This window comes from Sphaerodactylus townsendi, linkage group LG07, assembly GCF_021028975.2.
Source record: "Sphaerodactylus townsendi isolate TG3544 linkage group LG07, MPM_Stown_v2.3, whole genome shotgun sequence".
NCBI lineage: Eukaryota > Metazoa > Chordata > Lepidosauria > Squamata > Sphaerodactylidae > Sphaerodactylus > Sphaerodactylus townsendi.
This window is the reverse complement of record NC_059431.1, coordinates 123,444,953-123,466,893: the sequence shown is the minus strand read 5'-3', so window position 1 is coordinate 123,466,893 and position 21,941 is coordinate 123,444,953. Positions and strand designations below refer to the sequence as shown.

Sequence of the window (21,941 nt, the reverse complement as noted above, 5' to 3'; positions counted from 1 at the left end):
CTAATGCTATTTGCTATTTTCTTCCCAACAGGGACGCAAAGCATTTTAGAATATTATTCTCCCCAAATTTTATCCCCACAGAAGACCTGTGAAACAGATTGGGCTGTGGGTTGCCAACTTCATGTCTCAGCCGCCGACTGAAGTTGCGAACAACCCTTTGGCGACTATGTTTGTGGCAGGAAACTTTTAAAGGCAACTGGCTATCAGGACATTTGGCAAGTCGAAATATGAATTAATTCACATACCTACATTGCTAATTCAACAATTACTGCAAATTTTGATAACTGTCATGCAGATCTGTCGTAGCTAGTCAATGAAGAGGACCCAAGAAGATAAAGATGGAGAGACTGAGAAAAAAGGGAAAAGTTAGATCATGACTACCAGTTTAGGAGAGCATCTGTTGTCTTCTTTGTGGTGGAGGTTGGACTTGATGGCCCTTGAGGTCTTTTCCAACTCTATGATTCTATGAAAGTGGAAAATGTGGCTATGATCCAAGACTATATCCCTAATTCCCATCTTTTGGAAAAGGTGTCTTGTGATCACCTTTAGTCAAGTTAAATTATCTTATTTGCTAGCTTCAGAGTTCAGGAAAGTTAGTCAGTCTTTATTATTATAATAGACCAGCATATAGTAGATAAAATACAACCCATTAAAATATTAAAACAATATCTATATTAAAATATTAAAACAATATGTATATAATAAAGGAATCTGCTGTGGGGGAATATGAACACCAAAAAGGTATAGGAACATAAAGGAAATGAGCGAAGCACATAATTATGAAAGCAGAACAAAAAACTTTAAAACTCAAAAGGGGCGTGGGCATAAGGGAACAATTAAATTCTCTGACTGAAGACTATCAAATCACCGTATATTCTAATAAGACAACCTTAATATTCATTAAGCTGATTTTTAGCACAGACGTCCTACAGTGTATTTCGAGTGCTGCTACTCAAAACATGGGAACACCATATTATATCAGTACTGGTATCTGCCGATATCCTGATTAGCTTAAAAACAATGATTGAATATTTACTTACTCATGTATTAGGACTCAGAAGATTAGTTTTTTGCCCATGGGAAGGAGGCTGGTTTGCTGTTTTTAAGGTGTTAGACGTTGCCTTAAGAATTCTTTGTAATATTTGTCATCTGTCATAAACACGGGCATTTTTGTGTGTGGCTGGTATTCGAAACGATCTCCGATAATTAGGGCATTTTCTTTGAAATATGCACTTTATTGCATATCCTCATTTTATATTTTAACTAATTTGGGCAATCTGTTCCCTTTGAATCTGGTAAACATGTTATTCCCTTTGGCCTTTTGGCATCTGTTCTCTTGGTCCAAAAGCAAGCAGAGAGATTATTTTCAGGGGCAGCCCCAAGGCCCTAGCCAACTAGAGGGGTGCTGATATAACCCCTGGGCAGGTTGAAAGCCAGCAAAATCCTGAGTAGGGAGCAGATGTTATTTAAAATTAGAATCTGAGATTATGGTAGTTCTGAAAGGGAACAGTTGAATGCTGGTGTCCCGCTGGTGTCTTCCTGCTTCGTTAAGGAACTTATCCACCAAGCATCTTTTAGGGTGTGATGTGTCAGTATTGATATTTATCCTTTTCATTTCTCAGGCCAAACTGATTGTCATTTCCCCTCTATTCTGGTTCATACAATATTGCAGTCCTTCATTTGAATCTTGTGGCTGCTCCATCATGTAAATCCACTTGACCCATACAAACAGACATTTGCCCATGGCACCTAAAACCATATCCGGCATGTGGAAAGCCAGGTAAAGCTAAGCTGGTTGAGACCAGAGGTCCTAGAATTAACCCAAGGAAATCAGGTGGGTGGAGGCCAGATCTTTGGATGTCTAAGGACTAGGCTGTAAGATCGTTTCATTTTGTCCACCCTTGAAAATTTGTGTGTTGATGATAAGCATGGCTGTCTCCTCTCTTCAGGTTCTGACTTTCTGCAAAGGAAATCAGAGCTGTTCTTTGTAGTTAAAACCCTTGACTGAACAAGAATGCCCTGTGCAAAACAAGCATGGGGGCTGTTAAACTGTTGTGATTTTTTTCACTGCTCCCCTCTCCAGCCCTCTCCCTTTCCCACTTGAGGAAATCTCTCTCCCTGGAGAAGGGGGAGGAACTTACAGCTAGTTGGAGTTAATTGGTCAACTTCTGACCTCTACCCAGTTCCTAATGGCCATTTCTTTTCTTTTACTTCTGTGCTTACCCTGAGCTGGCACTTCCTTTCTACGTTGAGGCCATGGGAAAAGATGCTGGCTTGAGAAAAGAGACGGGCCCGGGCCCTCTCCTGGAGAGGACATGCAAGCTATTCTTCCAAGGCTCGTTGCGGGAGGAAAGGCTCTTCACAGACCTTCTGAAGATGGGGAGGATGAGGTTGAGGAGCCGTGGGTCTCCTCAGTGTCCAACATCCCATACAGGCTATGGAAAAAGTTACACTCATTCTAGTCAGGGAAAACAGCTGTAAGTTGAGAACATTAACCTCTGTGGTTTCTTTTGCTGTAGATGTAAGGTGGCATCTCTTGGTTGGGGCTACGGCATCAGCCACGGTGGCCAGAAGGAATCTGCATCTTAGGAGTTGAGACGTGGATTAACCTTTGCTCCTAGGGAGGAATCTGTTCAGAGATAATCTAAAATGTTTATATTCAGTGAGGCAAGGGGCAAGAAAAAAGCTTAGCGACAAGGTTTAAAACAGGACTTCCAACTTAAAGGCCGTGCCTCTGACTCCCAAAGGCTGTTGTCCAGGTTCAAACTATGTAAGAGGAGCAATATGAAGTCAGAGCTAAGTGTGCTAAAAAAGGGTCTGCAGTCCTAAACCAGGGATTCCCTCGCTGAAGGGCTGTGGGGATACAAACGACAATATGTTTGGGAATTCACCTTCCCAGGCCGGTGAGTAAATGATATGGTGCAGAGTGTTTCTGCAGTGAACTCCGACAGGTATATAGAGTCCCCAGCAGCCACAGACAGACAGACAGACAGACAGCAAAGGAATCGGTTCTTGTCAGCTGAAAGATCCTTGATGGGACACTTAGTTTTCTTCAGGAATCCCAGAAAGAATAGATAACTGGCATGTGATACTACATCTGAAATTTCTATCCAGATTTTTAAAGTATGGAAGGCTCAGAGCTGAATGCTTGAGATCAGAGGTTGCTTCACAGAAACAAACTCCCGGCATCCACTGATTTTAACAGGAGTGTTATTTCTTTATATTATTATTGATTGATTGATTTTATTTGATATACTGCTTTACCCCCGAAGGGCTCTGAGCGGTGTACAACAAACCAACAAAAACAATATAGCATAAAACAACAACATAATCAGGTAATACATTAGGTGATACATTAAAATCCATTAAAATTCATTTAAAAACAGTAGCAGCAACGGTCCTAATATTCCCGGGAGGGGACCAGCAAAACGGCATCCAGTCCTAATATTCCTCGGAGGGGACCAGCAAATTGCTGGAGCCAGATGGTACATGGGGGCATCAAGAAGGGACGGACAATCTGCAGCCAGCCTCCCCAAAGACCTGGTGGAACAGCTGAGTTCTGCAGACCCTGCAGAACTACCCACTGATCCCTGCAGGCCCTTCGACAGTTGGAGTGCGAAGAGCGATCTCCGATTATAAGGGCCAGGGGTCAGGGCAAAGCCCTGGGTCCGGTAGAGGCTAGATAGTCGCGATCGAGGAGGACGGCCGCTTACCACCTGTGGGTTCGCCTCGCCAAGCTTGGCGCGAGAGGACGAAGTTGAGGCATATGGGGTAAGTGGTGGTCTCGGCGGTGGCTGAGGGCCCCAGGTCACTAAGGGCCCAGGAAGGCTCCATTGACCAAACATCTTGACCATAATCCGGAATCAATCGGGGAGCCAGTGCATATACGTATTTATGTATATGTATACCATATACATAGTATGTATACATAAACAAACCAGTTGTCACCCCATCACTAATTACTAACATTTGCCTATCTGAATTAGCAGTTTTAGTTCAGACTGTGACTGGGTTTGTGGCAGTGGCATACCTGAAGTCTGGAGTGCATTCCTCACTGAGCAGTCTTCTGAAAAGCAAGAAGGTTGTAACAGCACGGTGACAGCAATATGATGTAGTGGTTAAAGTGTTGGAGGAGGAGCAAGGAGACCCAGACTTGTATTCTTGCTCAGGGTAACTGGGCTGGAAAAATGGAGAGGTAAATGGATGCCCGGCACTCTATGAGTGTAGCAATCAGCCCGTTGGCTAAGTGCGTGGCCCAGGAAAAGATGGGGAAAAAAGTGATAAAAATATTGAAAAGACAAGGAATTCAAACTGCTGCAAATCTGATAGGAGAAGGAGGAGAAATTATGACATTACAAAAATTTATAGAGTTAGGAGGTAATGAGAACTGGTTGGTCTTGAGGGGCATTTGGGGAAGGAAGAATAAAAGGTTTCACTTAATAAGAGGAGAATGTATAATGGCTAAAATCGTTTCTGAACTCATAAGGAAAAGGAAAATTTTGGGACATATATATATAGTATATGTAGTTGGTGACAAAAGACTTTATGATAAAGAACATTGAATCAAAAATGGAAGAAGGAAGGTTTTCTAGAGCCACTGGGAGAAAACCCCCGAAAAGAGAATTTAATAATAGACAGGCTGGAAAAAAAATATAAAGATTGGAGAAATATATGGAGTTGGAAAGAAAGAAGTGATATTGAAATGGGTATAGAACACCAAAACAACTAGCATTATTATATGATTAAAGGACTCAGTCCTAAATGCTGGCACCGGGCTTGAGGGAGACCAGGAGGCATATTATAGTCATATGTGGGACGGAATCGTATAGAAGTGGAAAAAAAAAATTTTTGGACAAACCATGTAATGTTATATATCGAGAAACCGGGTGAAGATTAATATTGGGATAAATAATGATTTTAATGTTCATGGGTGTAATGGAGGATAGAAAGGGTAGATAAAAAATATAGTTACATGTAATAAAATAAATGTGATCAAAAGCAGCACATGCAACAATAGCTTTTAGGCTGGAAAGAGAAGAGAAAATGGACAATCCAGAAATGGTTGGAATATATTCTAGGGAACAAGTGGACACTGGACATTTTCGATATAATAACAAAAAAATAAATCAGTGGCAACTAGATAAACAGGGCGAAATTTTGAAGATATGGATACATATATGCGTACTGGATGAAAGAGTTTTCGAGCTGGAGTCAATGAGATATGGGGAGAAGAGATTACAAAGAAATGAACTTACTGCTGTTTGTTCTGATAAAAAAAGTATTGAAGAAAAATACGGGGAGGAGAAAAGCCGGAAAAAATGTGTATTGTTTGAAAAACGAATGAACAAGAAAAAATGTTATTTGTTTAAATTTATTTATTTATTTCATTTATTTATTTATTTATTTATTTATTTTCTATTTATTTGTTATAATTAGCAGCGCCTCCCGAAGGCTCAGGGGCGGTTTCCAAACAACTCTTTATAAAATTTAAAAAACATCATAAAATATAAGTTACTCAAAAAATACATAAAATATTAAACTTTAGGAGATGGCTTCCGCAACTATTCTGTATTCCTATTCCCCCTTTTATGAACCCACGGGAGGCCATTGGGATGTTTACTTTATTATTAGGCGTGTTGATATCATCCCTGGCTGTGCTTCAAACGCCATGGCGGAACCAGGTTCCGCTTTACAGGCCCTCGGGCGGAAACTTTGTAACTCTCGCGAGGGCCCTGATCTCACCCTGGAAGCTCTGTTCCACCAGGTAGGGCCAGAGCAGTAAAGCCCTGGCCATTCCTTGTAGAGGCCAGCCGGGATCGCCTTGGGGCCAGGGATCACCAAGTAGGTCCGGCTCCGATGAACGGAGGGGCCTAGGAAGGGCGATTATATGGAGAGAGACGGCTGTCCCTTAGATATGCAGAGGGCCAAGGCCGCGAATCGGCTTTAAAGTTGGGTCAATACCAAAACTTTAAACATGACCCGGTACTCGATCGGCAGCCAGTGCAGTTGGTATAGGGACCGGATTACTCCGGTCCCTTGCTGTTATTTGCTCCGGAAAGGAGTCTGGCTGCCGTGATTCTGTACGAAGTTTCAGTTTCCGGATCATGGCCAAAGGTAAGCCCGCGTGCAGAGCTTGGAAGTTACAGTAGTCTAATCTAGAGGTGACCGCGGGCATGGATCTGGGCAGTGGCCAGATTCAGAACGTGGGAGAGATACAGGGGCCAGTTGCCGCGTGCCTCGCTGCAGATGGTAAAAGCTGCCTGGGCTGTCTGGGGACCTGGGCACACCAATGATAGAGATGGATCCAGAGTCACCCCCAGGCTCTTGGCGGACGAAGTTAATTTTAATGTCTCGCTAAGAAGAAGGGCAGGAAACCAGGTGGCCAGGAAATTTTGCCACCGGACACTCCCCCCGACTCCAGCCACAGGCTAACCTCTCCGTCCTTTTAGTGGGATTCAACTTCAGCCGACATTTGCACTCAACCAACCAGCCACAGCATCAAGACAACGGCTGGAGAGCATCACGGGCCGGTAGGTCGGGCTGCCCCTCCATTAGAACAAGAGCTGGAGTGTCATCAAGCGTATTGGTGACACCGCCAGCATTCAAAACTCCGAATCCAGACTTCTCGCCAGTGGGGTGCATGTAGATATTAAAAAAGCATCGGGAGAGTATCGCCTCCTTGCGCACTCCCACACCATAATGGGGCGACGGCTTTGGAGATCTCACCCCCCGATGCCACTACTGCTGTCCCTCTTCGATCTCGGAGGAACGGTGACCAGCCAATTTAAGGCTGAATCTCGTGGGACTCGATACCAGCGAGCAGGCGGTGGACCAAAAGGTGCGTGGGTTCTACCATATCAACGCTGCAGTGAGATCTAACAACACCAACAGCCAACCGCCTCTGTCCAAGGGTAGTCGGAGGTCGCCCACACAACAGTGACCGGTAGCACGACCGCCTCCGGGTCCCACGCTGACCAGCAGCGGAAGCCAGACTGGAAGAGGAATCCAGTACGCTTGTGTCATCCAGGGAATGCAGCTGGAGCTGGAGTCGCCACACCGCTCGCTCAATTACCTTGCCCAAGAATGGCAAAATTAGAAACTGGGCGGTAATTGGCCGGATCTCCAGCGAGTCTAAAGATGCTGCGGTCTTTAGGAGCGGGCGGACCACTGCCTCTGCTTAAACTTCGAACACCAGGGAAAAAAACTCCTTGCTCAAAGGGAGCAGTTGGACTATATCCAACAGGTGGCTTCCGAAGCTCCTCCCCCCCCGCCGGGCATTTCACCCAACCAGGGAAGGGCACGGGTCAAAAGGGACAAGTGGTAGATCGTGACAGCATCCAGGGATCCTGTCAACATTCGTTGGGTCAAGTAAGCTTCGAAGTTGGTCCAAGAAAGTGACTCCAAAGATGGCCCAAGGGGCCTCTAGTTCACATGCAACCGTTATCAATAGTGACAGGGAGGGATTGGCGGAGGGTCAGGACTTTGTGTGTGAAGCAGTTCGCAAAAGCCTCACAGCCTAATGCCAAATCAGTCTCTTTTGGACCTATCGAAGAGGTCAAGCCAGTGTCCGGAATTACACATAGAAACAATTGTGCTGGGCGAACTAGCAGGATTCAATAGCGGAAGCAAAGTATGCCCGGCTTTGTCTCCTTCACAGCACTCTCATAGGACTTCATAAACGATCGATAGGGAGTGCGTCTTGACCCTCGATCAAGTACCCGCCGTACCCTCGCTCAAGCCGTCTCTCAGTTCCCTTTCATCTAACCCTCAGCTTCTCGGTGTACCCAAGGGCGAGCCGGGTTGATGCTTGGTACGGAGAGGACGCTTTGAGCGATACCGTCGATGGCTTCAGAGAGCCTGGTGTCCCAGCTCTCTACCAGCTCACATCTTAGAGTAGCGCCAGTGGGCAGGGAGTTCCAGTCAAGAGCATTTTGGAACCGCTCTGGTTCCATTAGTCTCCGCGGGAGGGCTATTAAAATGTGCCCGTCAATTCCTACGAGCCCGAGGGGCATAGGAGCATCAATCCGAGCCTTCAGGACATAGTGGTCAGACCACGCACTCTTTCTACAGAGAGGATAAAGACCACATGCACACCTCGCCGCGAAGACTAGGTCCAGAGTGTGGCCCTCCTTGGATGAGTAGGGGACACCAGTATTTATAAGAGAGAGGCCTAGCGATGCAGCCATGGATGACACTCAGATCAGGCTGCCACTGACGCAGGAGGCCCGAATCAACATGGACGCTTGGAAGTCACCCAACACAATTAAGCCGAGGGTGCTCCAGCGCCCACCTCAGAGAGCGCACCTCCAGAAGCCGTGACAGAGGCTATCCGCCGATGCGCTTAGGGTGACCGGTACACTGAAGCAGGATAGCCAGCTTCTCTCTGGTAGTCCCAATGAAGGCCTAGACACTCACATGCCATCAATCTACTTTGGGACAGGGGACGCCCTGAAGGCTATAGTATCTCGGATGAGGCATCACACGCCACCCCCCCGGCCCTGTGTCCGAAAGACTTGTGCTGGACTGCCACGGTACCCCTTGGAGTGAGATTGTTGAGGGCAACTGTTTCGCTCTCTCTCACCCAGGTCTCCGTGACACACACGAGGTCAGCAGCTTGATCTCCGAGATATTCTCGGAGAGTAGCATATTTGTTATTAATTGACCTCGCGTTAATCAACAGCAGCCTAGGAGCAGAGTAATTAATCCCTGTCCCACTACCTGCATTCTTTGGGATAGGCTGTAGGTCAGACAGAGAGCGAGCTTCACCATATCTCACTTTTATTAATATAAAATGGAATATTCAAATGATACAATAAATTTTTTTTAGAAAAAGGTGACTGGGCTGGTCACGTACTCTGCCAACCTGCCAGGCATGGTTTTTGTGTGGATAAAATGGAGGAGAGGAAAACTATGTAAGCCATTGAAATGAAAGTAGTCAGGGTATAAATGAAGTAAATACAATAAACAGTGCCTGAGAAAATAGGGTGGAAAGAAATCTTATGAATCCCCCTTTCCTCCCCCCGTGGCCAAGTCACTCTATTAAGCAAGAGGTTTTATTTTATCCCTCCCTTCTTTTTTAAGAATTATCAGAGTTCAAGGAAGCTGGATGCTTTCGCCATCTTATTTTAGGAAGTATTTAAATTTTAGATACATAGTGAGTAGTAATGGAGCAGCAGTGGCGTAGTGGCTAAGAGCAATGGCTAAGAGCAGGTGCACTCTGATCTGGAGGAACCGGGTTTGATTCCCAGCTCTGCCGCTTGAGTTGTGGAGACTTATCTGGGGAATTCAGATTAACCTATACACTCCCACACACGCCAGCTGGGTGACCTTGGGCTAGTCACAGCTTCTCGGAGCTCTCTCAGCCCCACCCACCTCACAGGGTGTTTGTTGTGAGGGGGGAAGGGCAAGGAGATTGTAAGCCACTTTGAGTCTCCTGCAGGAGAGAAAGAGGGGATATAAATCCAAAACTCTTCTCTAATAGTTTTATTGTGTTTATTATGCAATTGTATGTGTAACGCCTCCGGATCAGGCAGGATTTACAATTTCTGGAAGGTTAAAAAAGGAACAGATCGGATGTAGAGGAGGGTGCTCCAATATCAAGGGCAGGACATGACGAGGACTGCTACGTCTGTACCAGGACAGTCCAGGTCCTTCCAATATGCGGGCTGTAGGGGGAACAGCTAGTAGCACCTTGAGTTGAACCGAGAAACACACGGGGAGTTGGGATATTAGGTCCAGTTCTGATGTTAATATTCTCAATCTTCTTACCCTAGTGAACAGTCTGCTGCATTATGCACTAGTTGAAGCACCTGAACTGTCTTCAAGGGCAACCCTGTGTAAAGCACCTTGGAGTATTCTAGTCTAAAGGCTGTGGCACAATGGATCATTTTGACCTAATTTGACTAACCCTAGAAAGAAGGGCACTAGCTGAAGTTTTATATTATCTTGCTTAACGAATCAATACATTAATCCTATGGGATGGAGCTGAACCGCAAGGGCATGCCACCAAGAGGAATCCGTTGAGTTGTTTCTGTATCTCTGGTGAAAATTTTCCTGTCAGACAAAAAGACTCTGGAGTGCCTGTAATCCCAGACTCCTTCTCCAAATGGCATTTGAAATGTAGTGATCTACAGTCTAGTACAGCTGCTGCTAGATCTAACACAATCAGTCAAGAGTTTACACCCTTATTCATTTGTAATTGGAGATGGATCCCCAGTGTGGCTAGTACTGTCTGTCCCATTACTAGGTCTGAAGCCTGACTCAAATGGTTCTGGTGAACTGGATTTGTTTCCCCACTCCTCCACATGAAGCCTGCCGGGTGCTCTTGGGCCAGTCCCAGTTCTCTCAGAACTCTCTCAGCCCTACCTATCTCACAAGGTGTCTGTTGTGGGGAGAGAGAGGGAAGGAGGTGGCAAGCCACTTTCTTACAGAAGAGAATCGGGGTACAGATCAAAACTTCTCTTCTTCCCTACTAGGCATCACCATTTGGAATTACGAGGACCAAAACCTTTTAATATATAGGACTCCGTACATTATCAGCCGCACATAGTGGCACCCACCTAGTGCCAAGACCGTAATGCAGGGGTCCCCAAACTACGGCCCGGGGGCCAAATGTGGCCCCTTGAAGGCATTTATCCGGCCCGCCAGGCATGGTGGCGATGGCTCCATTCACGTGCAGTGGGGGCTCGAGGGAGAGGAGGAATCAGCCTCTCTCGGGCTGCTAAAGGGCTCAAGCCAGGGCCCCACCCACCTCAGCACGAAGAAGGATTGGGGGAGCGAAGAGGGCGACTCCTCTTCAGTCGGCGGGGAGGGAAGCAAAGCGGGTGTGGATTTCCTGTCCCTGGATGCCCAGGACGGACCCTGGAGGCTTCGAGGGTGGGGGAATGAGAACACAATGTGCTTTTGAGCAGGACATGGTGATCACTGTTGAAGGCCCCAGTCGGGGCAAGCTTTTCTATCTACTCGAGGCTGGGGCAACAGATGTTGCAAGCCTCCCCCAAAACACACCTGCCGTCTACCCACTCTGCACTGCTTGAGTGAACAGGGCACTGAATCCACTGCTTTTTTTTTACAGGGGAAGGTATTCCTCAGCCTCCCCAACAATATTTGGAGCCCACCCTGTACTTGACATACTTTGGTCACTGTTCTAAAAATAGACCATGACAGAAAGGCTGAAAGGTGAAATCAAACATTTTACAATCATTTGTGCATAGGAATTTTGTCTTCATAGGTTTTTTTTAGTCCGACCCCTCCAACAGTCCCTGAGGGACAGCAGTGAAGCTGGCCCCCCCTGTTTAAAAGTTTGGGGACCCCTGCCCGTCAGAATGGAACACTTAAATGTTCAACATCTTGGCCAGGAAGTTTCTATATCTCCAATATACGTCTGGCCTGCACACTTATCTCTGCCTGGCCAAGGGAGACTGCTTGGGTTGCCAGTGGGCCTGGAGAAAAAACAATTCCCATCAGCTGATGGGAATTGTAGTCCATAACATCTGGAGTGCCAAAGGTTCGCCACCACGGGTGTAGACTGAGGTTAAGAGTAGTGGACTCTGGTCTGGCGAACTGGCAGGCATCTTTGGGGTTTGGGGTTCAACATATTGCCAGAGGCTTTCACAGCCACTATCAACTGGGTGTTTTGAGTTTCCCGGGTGTGTGGCCATGGTCTGGTCTCCTAGGAGCAAAAGCTACCAGACCACGGTCACACAGCCTGGAAAACACAAAACACCCAGATTTAGGGTTTTTGTTATTTGATTTTTGATTTTAACTGGAAGTGTTTTTAACTGTTCTTGCGAGCTATCTTGAACCACGAGGAAAGGTGGGATATAAATGTTTTACTAAATAAAAATAGAGCGAGGAGGAAGGAGCCGCCCACCTCCGAAGCGGCAACTTCCAGACAACTTCCAGGCTGGCTGATAACTGTGGTCTTTAATTCTTTGCTTCTCCTCAGCAGGGGCCCCAGGCACAACGCTCTTCAACCACCATCCGTTTCCCCCACCTCTTTTCTCTTTCAGAGCTGGGAAGTCTTTGGGGTACTTATCTAGGTCTCTGGGCAAAACTTGCCAGAGGCAGAAGAAGTGGGTCGGTCCCTGGACATGCCCGGTGGAAGGAGGGGACCCAGCCGGCAACAGCTAAGCCGTTCTGCTTTGCCGTCTCTGCAGACGCTGGTGGGCGGGAACTGTGGCAACGGTACTGGTCTGAGAAACAGGTAAAGCTGAGACTTGGGTTTGTGGGCTGAAACCTGGCATTCCTGGCTTCATCCGTCTGTTGAGAATAGATGCAGCCGGGGCTCAGAAGCAGTCGGTAGCCAGGAGGTTCCAAGTGGACGAAAGGAGACGCTTCCTCACCCAGTCATTAACTTGGGGAATTCCCTGCTGCCAAATATAGTGGTAGCTGCCAATTTTGGTTGGCTTTAGAAGGCCATTAGATAGATCTGTGACGAGACGGGGCTGTTGGCAGCTGTTAGCCACGGTGATAAAAGAGAACCACCATCTTCAGGGGCAGTAACTTTCTGAAGACCAGTTGGGATAGTCTAGACCAAAAGGGCCCAAATACTGAACCACCCCTCTTAACTCTTCCTTGTTAGGTGATCTCTGTATACACTTTTGAGTAATTTCATATTCATACCGAATTGACCTGTGCCAAGAGGCTCGCTTCCTTTTCTGCCTTGCACAATTAGCTGTGAATTCAGAAGACAGCCTGCTGGGTGATCCATTCACTTAGCATAATCTCTGTATGTGAAACCGGCCTACTTTGCAGGGTTGTTGTGAAGATCACTTGAAATAACAGATGTGAAGCTGTTGAAACGTTCTGAAGCCCCGCATGAATGTTAAATGTGACGCATTGAATGATGACTGCATGAGGGACTCTTCAGCACTTTGGCCCTCACTTTGGTCACCACCGTTTCTCCATTACAGGAATGGCAGCGTAATCAGCTTGTCCGCTCCTCCCATCACTGCCTTGATAACCCCTGAGCCGGTGCGACATTGCCGAGTCCCAGACCTGCCCGTGGATGGGAACCTTCTCTTCGAGTTCCTGTTTTTCATCTACTTGCTGGTGGCCCTTTTTATTCAATATATCAATATCTACAAGACAGTCTGGTGGTACCCATACAACCACCCTGCCTCCTGCACGTCACTGGTGAGATGTCCTCTTTGGAGGCCTTCTCTTTCCTTTTCACAGGTTCTTTTTATGCTGTGGTCTTCAAGCATATCTTTGTAGCCGTGATGGAAAGGCCACTGTGTAGCCTTTAACGATCACCAAAGGGTTCTCAGCTGCAGTCTATACCTGTACAATGTTCCCTGCTCCCCCTGAATTGTAGCTGACACATGACTGCAAGCGTCATGCACTTTGATCCTGTACAAATGATCGACCCAATTCTTCTGTACTTGATTGTTCCTCCACAAAAGATTTGCAAATAAGAAGGGGCAGAGTAAGAGTGTGGTCCTGATCCCCCGGAACCAGTCGGGTCAAATGACTGTGCACTTTTATTGGACGAGATAAAGGGCTAATTTGTCCTGGAACCATGGTATACCTCCCACACAAAAATATATGTACAGAGAATGTTATTGTTTGGGTGTGTTTCAGGACACTATCACTTTACATTTTTCTGAGACAGGCATTCAAATTTGGGGACGTTTTCCTGTAGCCACGATTATCCAAGAATGCGGGTATGGTTATTTCAATATTTAAAATTCACATAGGAGGCTCATTTTGGAATGACAAAATTTTAAAGCAGTCGTATGCAAGAAACACACACACACAATAAAAAGCTCTGCGCCAGTCGTGGATCGTGGAGAGAGGCACCTGGTCCTTTTTCAGGAAAGGAATGTTTAGAAAGAAGCCTGAATTCACATCAGGCTAAGAAAAACTGTCCGGATTTTCCAAAGCAGCTAGGAGGTATTTTTCATCGCATATTCCCCCTTGAGCTTCCTGAGTCAGCTTTCATGCGTTGGTGTCTCCTGGTTCTGCACAAACAAAAGAGGGGAACGAACCGAACCCTACAGAACTAGAATTAAGTACCTAGAACAGGGGTCGGGAACCTTTTAGACTCAAAGAGCCATTTGGGCCCATTTTCCCCGGAAAAGAAAATTCATGGAGCTTCATCGGGATTCGCTTTCCTCCCCGCCACTTCTGTGGCGGACGGAGGCGCGGGAGGCCGCTTCGGGGCATGGTGCAGAGGCCACCTTCGGCAGGTTTCCACTTTCACCGCCGACAGCTGTTGCGGGTTGCTGCTGCCCTCCTTCTCCTTGCTCCTCCCTTTCTTCGACCGCTAAACTCCATCAAAAAATCCTGCGTTGCCAACTCCAGGGCTGAGCTGGGGATTTGACTGTGTCGGGATTTTTTGGCTTAACGGGCTGGTGCTGGCTTTTTCTTTTCCACGTTCTGAAGAGAAAAGCCAGCACCAGCCGTCACCAAAAAATCCCCGGAACAGTTCAGAATCCCCCCAGCTCAGCCCTCCTGAGTTGGCAACGAGGGGATTTTTTGATGGCTTGGCCATCAGAAGTCGAAAACACTGGAGCTTCGCTGAGCCGGGCGTGAAGGGCGGGCGTGGCGCCGAGGTCGCTCTGGGCGGTGGCGCGCTGGAGGCCGCCCGGGTGGTGGTGGCGCGAGGCCGCTTTCTCGTGGCGGCGGCGAGCCGGAGCCGCTTTTTTCTTGGGTGGCGCGGCGCGTAGCGGAGGCCGCCGGGGGGGGGGCGGCTACGGTGGCAACGGATGCCGCCTTTCTGGGCGGCGGCGCGCTGAGGTCGCTTTCTCCTCCGGCTCGATCGCAAGGCACGGCGGCAGTCTCTACAGAGAGCATGAATCCCACGCTGCTCCAGGAAGGGCGCGGAGTCGCACCACAGGCTCTAAAGACGCTATGTTTCCGCAGTCAGCAGGTGGTTCCTCGACCCCTGACCTAGAAGGTCAAGAAAATGTTCAAAGGGGCACTAAATAGGCAACTCTACCCTGTCACACCAAAAGATAAAAGTGTGGTCAGTAGTGGTGCAGTGGAAGTGCGTGCTTCTGCAGTAGAAAATAGTCCCAAGCAACTATGAGCAGGCAGATGAGCGAGCAGTGAAGTGAGGGGGTGAAGTGCACGGGCGGGCCCAGCTTGGTGATTGGGCGGGGGAGGGGAGTGGAATGGAAAGGCTTTTGCGAAACATGGCTTGCCCCCACTGTCCAGCTGGCCTGGCTTAGTGTTTGAGCCAGGGTGGGAGAATCATAGAATCACAGAGTTGGAAGACACCACAAGGGCCATCAAGTCCAACCCTCTGCAATGCAGGAACACACAACCAAAGCATTCCTGACATATGTTAATCCAGCCTCTGTTTAAAAACCTCCAAAGAATGAGACTCCACAACTCTCCGAGGCAGTGAATTCCATTGTCGAACAGCCCTGAGAGTCAGGAAGTTCTTCCTAACGTTTAGGTGGAATCTCTTTTCCTTCACCTTGAATCCATTACTCCGTGTTCTAGTCTCTGAGGCAGCAAAAAACAAGCTTGCTCCCTCTTTGACATGACATCCCTTCAAATATTTAAACATAGCTATCATGTCACCCCTTAACCTTCGCTTCTCCAGACTAAACATCCCCAGCTCCCTAAGCCTCTCTTCATAGGGCATGGATTCCAGACCCTTTACCATTTTGGTTGCCCTCCTCAGAACCCGCTCCAGCCGGTCAATATCCCTCCCAAACTGCGGTGCCCAGAACTGTACACAATATTCCAGGTGAGGTCTAACCAATGCAGAATGGGAATGCTGTGGCCAGGCCAACTTGGTGTTTGGCTTGGGCAGGCACTAGGACCCAACAGGAGCATTCTACAAGGGAAGAGGTCCAGGAAGTGGCAGCAGATCAATTCACATTTCCACTGAGATCTTTTGGTGGGACAGAGTATACTCAATGTCAAAACAACGTATGTTTTTATTATAATAATAATCTGAACTTGTATAAGACCCACAATAGCCTACCTCATACATACAAAATCACATTTACAATACACAGAAGGGTCCAACAAGCCACTTATTTGACCCTAAAGACACTTTTTGACCCTAAAGACCACCTTCCTCAGTGGTCAGAATTAATACAGTAACGTAGGGTCAAGCTTCCAGACTACCAGTAGCAGTCGTAAAACACTTGGTTCATAGTTGCTTCCTTGGGACTGTTTGGCAGCTCCTGCATTACGCTGATGGGGGGGAACCCCTTCTTCTTTCCTCTTTTAGAACTTTCACCTCATCGATTACCACCTGGCAGCATTTATTACCGTGATGCTGGCGCGGAGGCTGGTCTGGGCCCTCATATCTGAGGTAATCCTTTCCGTGCTTGTCCATATCTTGTCTTGTTTGCAGCAGGTGATGCTTGACCCTCCCACAGTCTGACGCTGGCCATGCCACTGCCCATGCCACTGCCCTCTGGGGTGGTGGGGATTTTTAGAGTTAAGGCTATGACTAAACTAAAATGGTGCATTTTTAAAGGCAACTCATAGGTCCAGACCAATGTCTTACAGTATTATCACGCTTGGCCTTGTCTTTATTTTGGGAAGGTTTTTGAACTCCTGGGCCATCAAATGGCTTTAAGCGAATAAATCACACTTATTTTTTTTAAAAAAATAATTATTTTAACAGCTAGGGAAATACAAAGAAAAACGTTGAAAGTTAAAAACAAGCAAACATAAGTCTGCTGTGTGTAAGGCCTTGGACAGGTGTGTGATGGCCTGTATCCAGCCCCTGTTCGTGTGCCTGTGTATTGGGGACATTTTTGAAAGTGGGAAGGTAGTCACTGTGAAGAACGCATGAAGATGCCTTCTCTTGAATCAGGCGTTCGCTCTGTCAGTTGCGCATTCAGACTGACGGTGGCTCCCCAGCACATAACATCTCCTCCGTGATCCTCATAACTCCAGGCAACAAGGACTGGACCTGGGGGCTTCTGCTTACCACAGAGACGCAGCCCCTCCGTATTGCAGGGGGAGGTATCGGAGCAGTATGGCTGCTTTCTTATGATCCTTGTTTAAACTCTCTTGGGTGGTGATATTCCTCGGCTCAAGAGCTTCTGTGAGTGAATGTTTGTGTTTGCGCACATAGCAGTGGGGTGGCTCTTTTGCTTAATGGTACGTGTGAGTGTGTCCCTCTGCAAACCACATACCCCTTCTCAGATAGGGTGTCAACTGCCTGCTTCCCTTTTTTTCCTTGGAGATTTTATACCTACCCACACCAGTGCCCTCAGTGGTGTCCCCCAAGGATCCGTTTTGGGACCAGTGCTCTTTAACCTATTCATAAATGACCTGGAAGTAGGGGTGAGGAGCGTGGTGGCCAAGTTTGCAGATGATACCAAATTATGTAGGGTGGGAGGACCGCAATGGATTGCGAAGAGCTCCAAGCGGACCTTGATAAATTAGGTGAGTGGGCTGAGAAATGGCAAATGCAGAGTTCAGTGCAGCAAAATGTAAAGTGATGCACATAGGGGCAAAAAATCTACATTTCACATACACGCTACAGGGGTCAGTGCTATCAGTCACAGACCAGGAAAAGGATTTGGGCGTCTTAGTTGATAGTTCCATACTGGGGATAATTAGGAAAGGAATTAATAATAAAACAGCAAAGATTGTCATGCCCTTATATAAAGCCGTGGGGCGACCACACTTGGAGTACTGTGTTCAGTTCTGGTCACCACATCTCAAAACGGATATTGAAGAGAGAGAAAAAGTGCAGAGAAGGGCAACGAGGATGATTGAGGGACTGGAGCACCTTCCTTATGAGGAGAGGCTGCAGCGTTTGGGACTCTTTAGTTTGGAGAGGAGATGTCTGAGGGGGGATATGATTGAATAAATCCAATGAGTCAGAAGTGAAGGGGCTTCCTATCATCGTAAACTCATTCTCTGATATCCACTCTCCTCGGTAATTGTCTCCAGTCGTGATAATAATAATATATTGAACGCTCCGATGACAGCAGTAAACAAGCTGCTTTTCAACAATCTTCCTCAGAAGTATGGAATTTTTTTTGCATTTGTCTTATGCCTTACAATAAATGGGTTTCTACAATGCACAAATCAGAAACAGGAAATGCACCAACAATGAAAATGGTCTAAATCAGTGATGGCGAACCTATGGCATGGGTGCCAGAGGTGGCACTCAGAGCCCTCTCTGTGGGCACACGCACAGAGTTTGTCATGTGGGGGGCGGAAAATCACCCCCCACACACACATCTAGGCTGGCCTGGGCCACTGAGCACAACATGCGCGCATCACGGTGAGCAGGGAGGACTTGGCTGGCGGGCCTGGTGCCTGTGGCTTCTGCCCGAGGGGAGGGGGGCGCAGAGGAGGCAGAGATGCTAGAGAGGCACAGATCAGTGCGCAAGGGACTTGCTGGAGGCTAGAGCAGGCTGGCCCCTGCTCGAGCGGGTGGGGTGGAGGAAGAGGGAGCCAACCGGTTTTTTCTAAAGCAAAACCTCAGCATTCAGGTTAAATTGCCGGGTTGGCACTTTGCAATAAATAAGTAGGGTTTGGGTTGCAATTTGGTCACTCGGTCTCAAAAAGGTTAACCATCACTGGTCTATATGCTTAGTCCTGTATTCTCCCTAATACTGACAAAACTTACCTATTCTAATTTGATATCCTTACTAATACATAAACATATTGAATATAATACACACATACACATATATATATCTTTTTTAAAACCCCCTATGGGATAAATAGACACTTGAAACCTCACACTATTTTTGATAGATTAGGAAACAGCCCACTTATATTGCATATAAGTGTCTATTAATGCATCTTAATGTCTATTAATGCATCTTAGCTAAATTGTACATACAGTAGTACCTCGAAAATCGACACCCTCGATAATCGATGATTGCCAGGCACCAATTTCCACACTCGAAAATCATCGGCCGCCTCAATTTTCGGCAGCCGCCATGGGTACGCAAATGCCATTGCGCATACACAAATACTACCGCTTAACGCTGCGTGTGCTTAACAGCTGTTATAAGATGCGCTAAACGGGAAGGCCCCTCGAATACGCCCGTTTTTTGGAAATCGCCGATAATCTCTGGACGGATTATCGGCGATTTTCGAGGTACCACTGTACAAGGGAAAATATATCATCCCAATATTAATATTTACATTTACTCCTTAGTAGAGATAATCCATCCCTAAAGGCTGACAATCATTTCTAAATAGAGAATTTCCACTATGCTCTTAAAGCCTCACATCTGAGATTGCAAATGCCTTAGCAGACCAGGTGCTCGGGAGCAGAAGCAGAAGAAGGCCGTTGCTTTCACTTCCTGCATGTGAGCTCCCAAAGGCACCTGGTGGGCCAGTGCGAGTAGCAGAGTGCTGGACTAGATGGACTCTGGTCTGATCCAGCAGGCTCTTCCTTATGTTCTTAGGTTCTCTTTAGAAATAGCCAGATCATATTCTGAACTCTAAATTAAGTTTGGTGTAATTTGGGCTCTCCCAGCCTTCTTTCTCAAAGTTATCAGGTGGGAACAGCACCAACAGAGAGGGCTCACAGCACTTAGATCCCCCATGTGATCTGGTGTTAGAAATTCTTTCTGTCCTTCAGTCTGGTATCTGATGAAGGGAGCTCTGACTGTTAAAAGCTCATACCCCGAAAATCTTCTCAACCTCTAAGGTGCTTCTGGACTCTAACCCAGCTGCATCACATCATCATTCACCAGAGCCAGTGTGGCGCCGTGGTTAAGAGCGGTGGATTCTAATCTGGGGAAGCAGGTTTGATTCACTTTTCTGGTGAACTGGATTTGCTTCCCCACTCCTACATCCCTGCTTGCTAACCTTGAGTCAGTCACAGAACTCTCTCAGCCGCACCGACCTCACAAGGTGTCAGTTGTGGGGAGAGGAAGGGAAAGGAGCTTGTAGACCACCTTGAGTTTCTTTACAGAAGAGAAAGGCAGGGTATAAATCCAAACTCCTCCTCTTTACAGCTACTGGGGAAAAGGGCTAATTTTGGTATTCATTGGAAGTGGCACTGAACTCTTGAATTCACCTTGCCCCTTCAGAACAGAAGCCCGGCTTCCCCTCTCACCTGAGAGCCGCCCCGTGCCCCGCACGGAAACCACACAGACGAGCTGTTTCTTGCTAGAAACTGGGAGGCAAGGCGGCAGGGCTGACCGTTCTCTGATGGGTTTGGATTTGCAGGCCTCCTCGCAAGCAGGAGCGACTTCTGTGATCCACTGCGTGGCGCTGATTTTGGCACGCCTGGTGCTGCTCACCCTGTGTGGCTGGGTGCTCTGCTGGACTCTGGTCAACCTCTTCCGCAGCCACTCTTTCCTCAACCTCCTCTTTCTCGGCTACCCGTAAGTACTAGACCCTTCAGTTGTTTAAAATATATATGTTAGATTTAATACCAGGCTCAGCACGGGTTACATACATAATTCTAAAACATTAATCATAAGACAGTTTCCAGTTTAACATATAAATCAGTGGTTCTCAATCTGGGGGTTGCAACCCCTTTGGGGTCGCCTAAGACTCTCTGCATCAGTGTTCTCCATCTGTAAAATGGATACATGTTAAGGTTTGGGGTCACCACAACATGAGGAACTGTATTAAAGGGTCGTGGCATTAGGAAGGTTGAGAACCACTGATATAAATAGTTAAAACATTAAAGGCATTCACAGATGGCAACTAAAAAAATATTAAGGGACTCTTGGACAGCCCATATAATTATTCACCCCGTCCTTGCTACTGGGGGGGTGGGGGGACAGCGGCGGCAGGAGATCAAAAACTCAGGGCCCCAGCAAGATGTAATGAAGCCTTGGCAGCTTCACCGATAAGACCGGCAGAACATTTCAGCCTTACAAGCCCTGTGGAATTGATTATGATCCCTCAGGGCCCTGACATCAGCTGGTAAAGAGTTCCGCCAGGAGGGAGACGGGGCGGAGAAAGCCCTAGCTTTGGGTAAAGCCAGTCAGAAGTCCAAGAGGTTGCCACCAGAGGAACGAAGAGCCCTCTGCAGGCAGTGTGGGGAGATGTGGTCCGAAAGATACGAAGGTTGTCGTGCTGACTGTATTGGGGAAGGGATTGACCTAAGAGCTTCTAGGAATTCCAGTTGTCGCCCGGAGCAAATTCTGTTGAGCAGCAAGGCAGGGCAGAAGAGCAGGGGTGTATCTACAGGAAATGGTGCCAGCATCAAGCACTGAAACTGCCCCTCCCTCCCTCCCGCACCCAAAAGGTCTTCCTCCTCTTGGAACCAGCTCTCCAGTGGCTGGGTCTACCACTACTTCCATGAGGCAGGAGTAACCAGCTCTCTGGTGGGCTGATCTGCCAGCCATTAAGAAGTATCGGGAGACTTGGCCTCTGTCCACCCATTGCTTTTTAATTTAATTTGAACGTGAACCCTCTGAGCAGCCGCAGCTCCCTACTTTGCGAAGGCGTGGCCTGGACGCCCCTAGGCAGATAGTTCCTGGGGTACACACCCTGGCTGGCCCCACTCTAAATACGCCAGTGCAGAAGAGGTGCAGCTTGAAGGGCCCTGGTGAGGAAGAAGTTAAGATGATGGATGCCACTCTGTGTGTCCAGTGTGTGCTCCAGAACCTTTTAACAAGTTGTTTGGGCACGGAGATGCCCAGTCCATTCCTTGTAATGCATGATATAGGCCAGAGGTCCACCAACCTTTTCGGGCCTGTGGGAACCTTTGGGATTTTGAGGCAGTGTGCAGGCCACACGTGCAGTATCTCCGCCAAAGGAAATGGAGCTGACTGCTGCAGCTTTAAACTGGGGGCCTCAGATTCTCCCTTTGAATCCATGCCTAAGGGGGTGGATTTAATAATAATAATAATAACAACCTTTATTAGGCATTCAGAGAATAAAAGAAAGAAATCAAGCATTGGCAGGAAGGGGGTGGATTTAAAATGAGATTCTGGGGAAATTTGGGGGGTGCCTGCTGTCAGGGGTGCAATTATTAAGATAGCAGCACCAAAATTTCAGAATATCTTCGTGAGACCCTACTGATG

General features: G+C 47.4%; 1 protein-coding gene across 1 annotated transcript in view; it reads left to right on the top strand.

Annotated features, from left to right (window-relative positions):
* TMEM39A (transmembrane protein 39A) overlaps positions 1–21,941 on the top strand; it is a 40,895-nt gene that overhangs the window by 11,253 nt on the left and 7,701 nt on the right. The window contains exons 2-5 of the mRNA XM_048502691.1: positions 12,012–12,205; positions 12,915–13,137; positions 16,196–16,279; positions 20,128–20,285. Of these exons, the coding sequence (XP_048358648.1) occupies positions 12,093–12,205; positions 12,915–13,137; positions 16,196–16,279; positions 20,128–20,285 (578 nt within the window). The 5' untranslated portion in view covers positions 12,012–12,092. The remainder of the gene's footprint in view (positions 1–12,011; positions 12,206–12,914; positions 13,138–16,195; positions 16,280–20,127; positions 20,286–21,941) is intronic.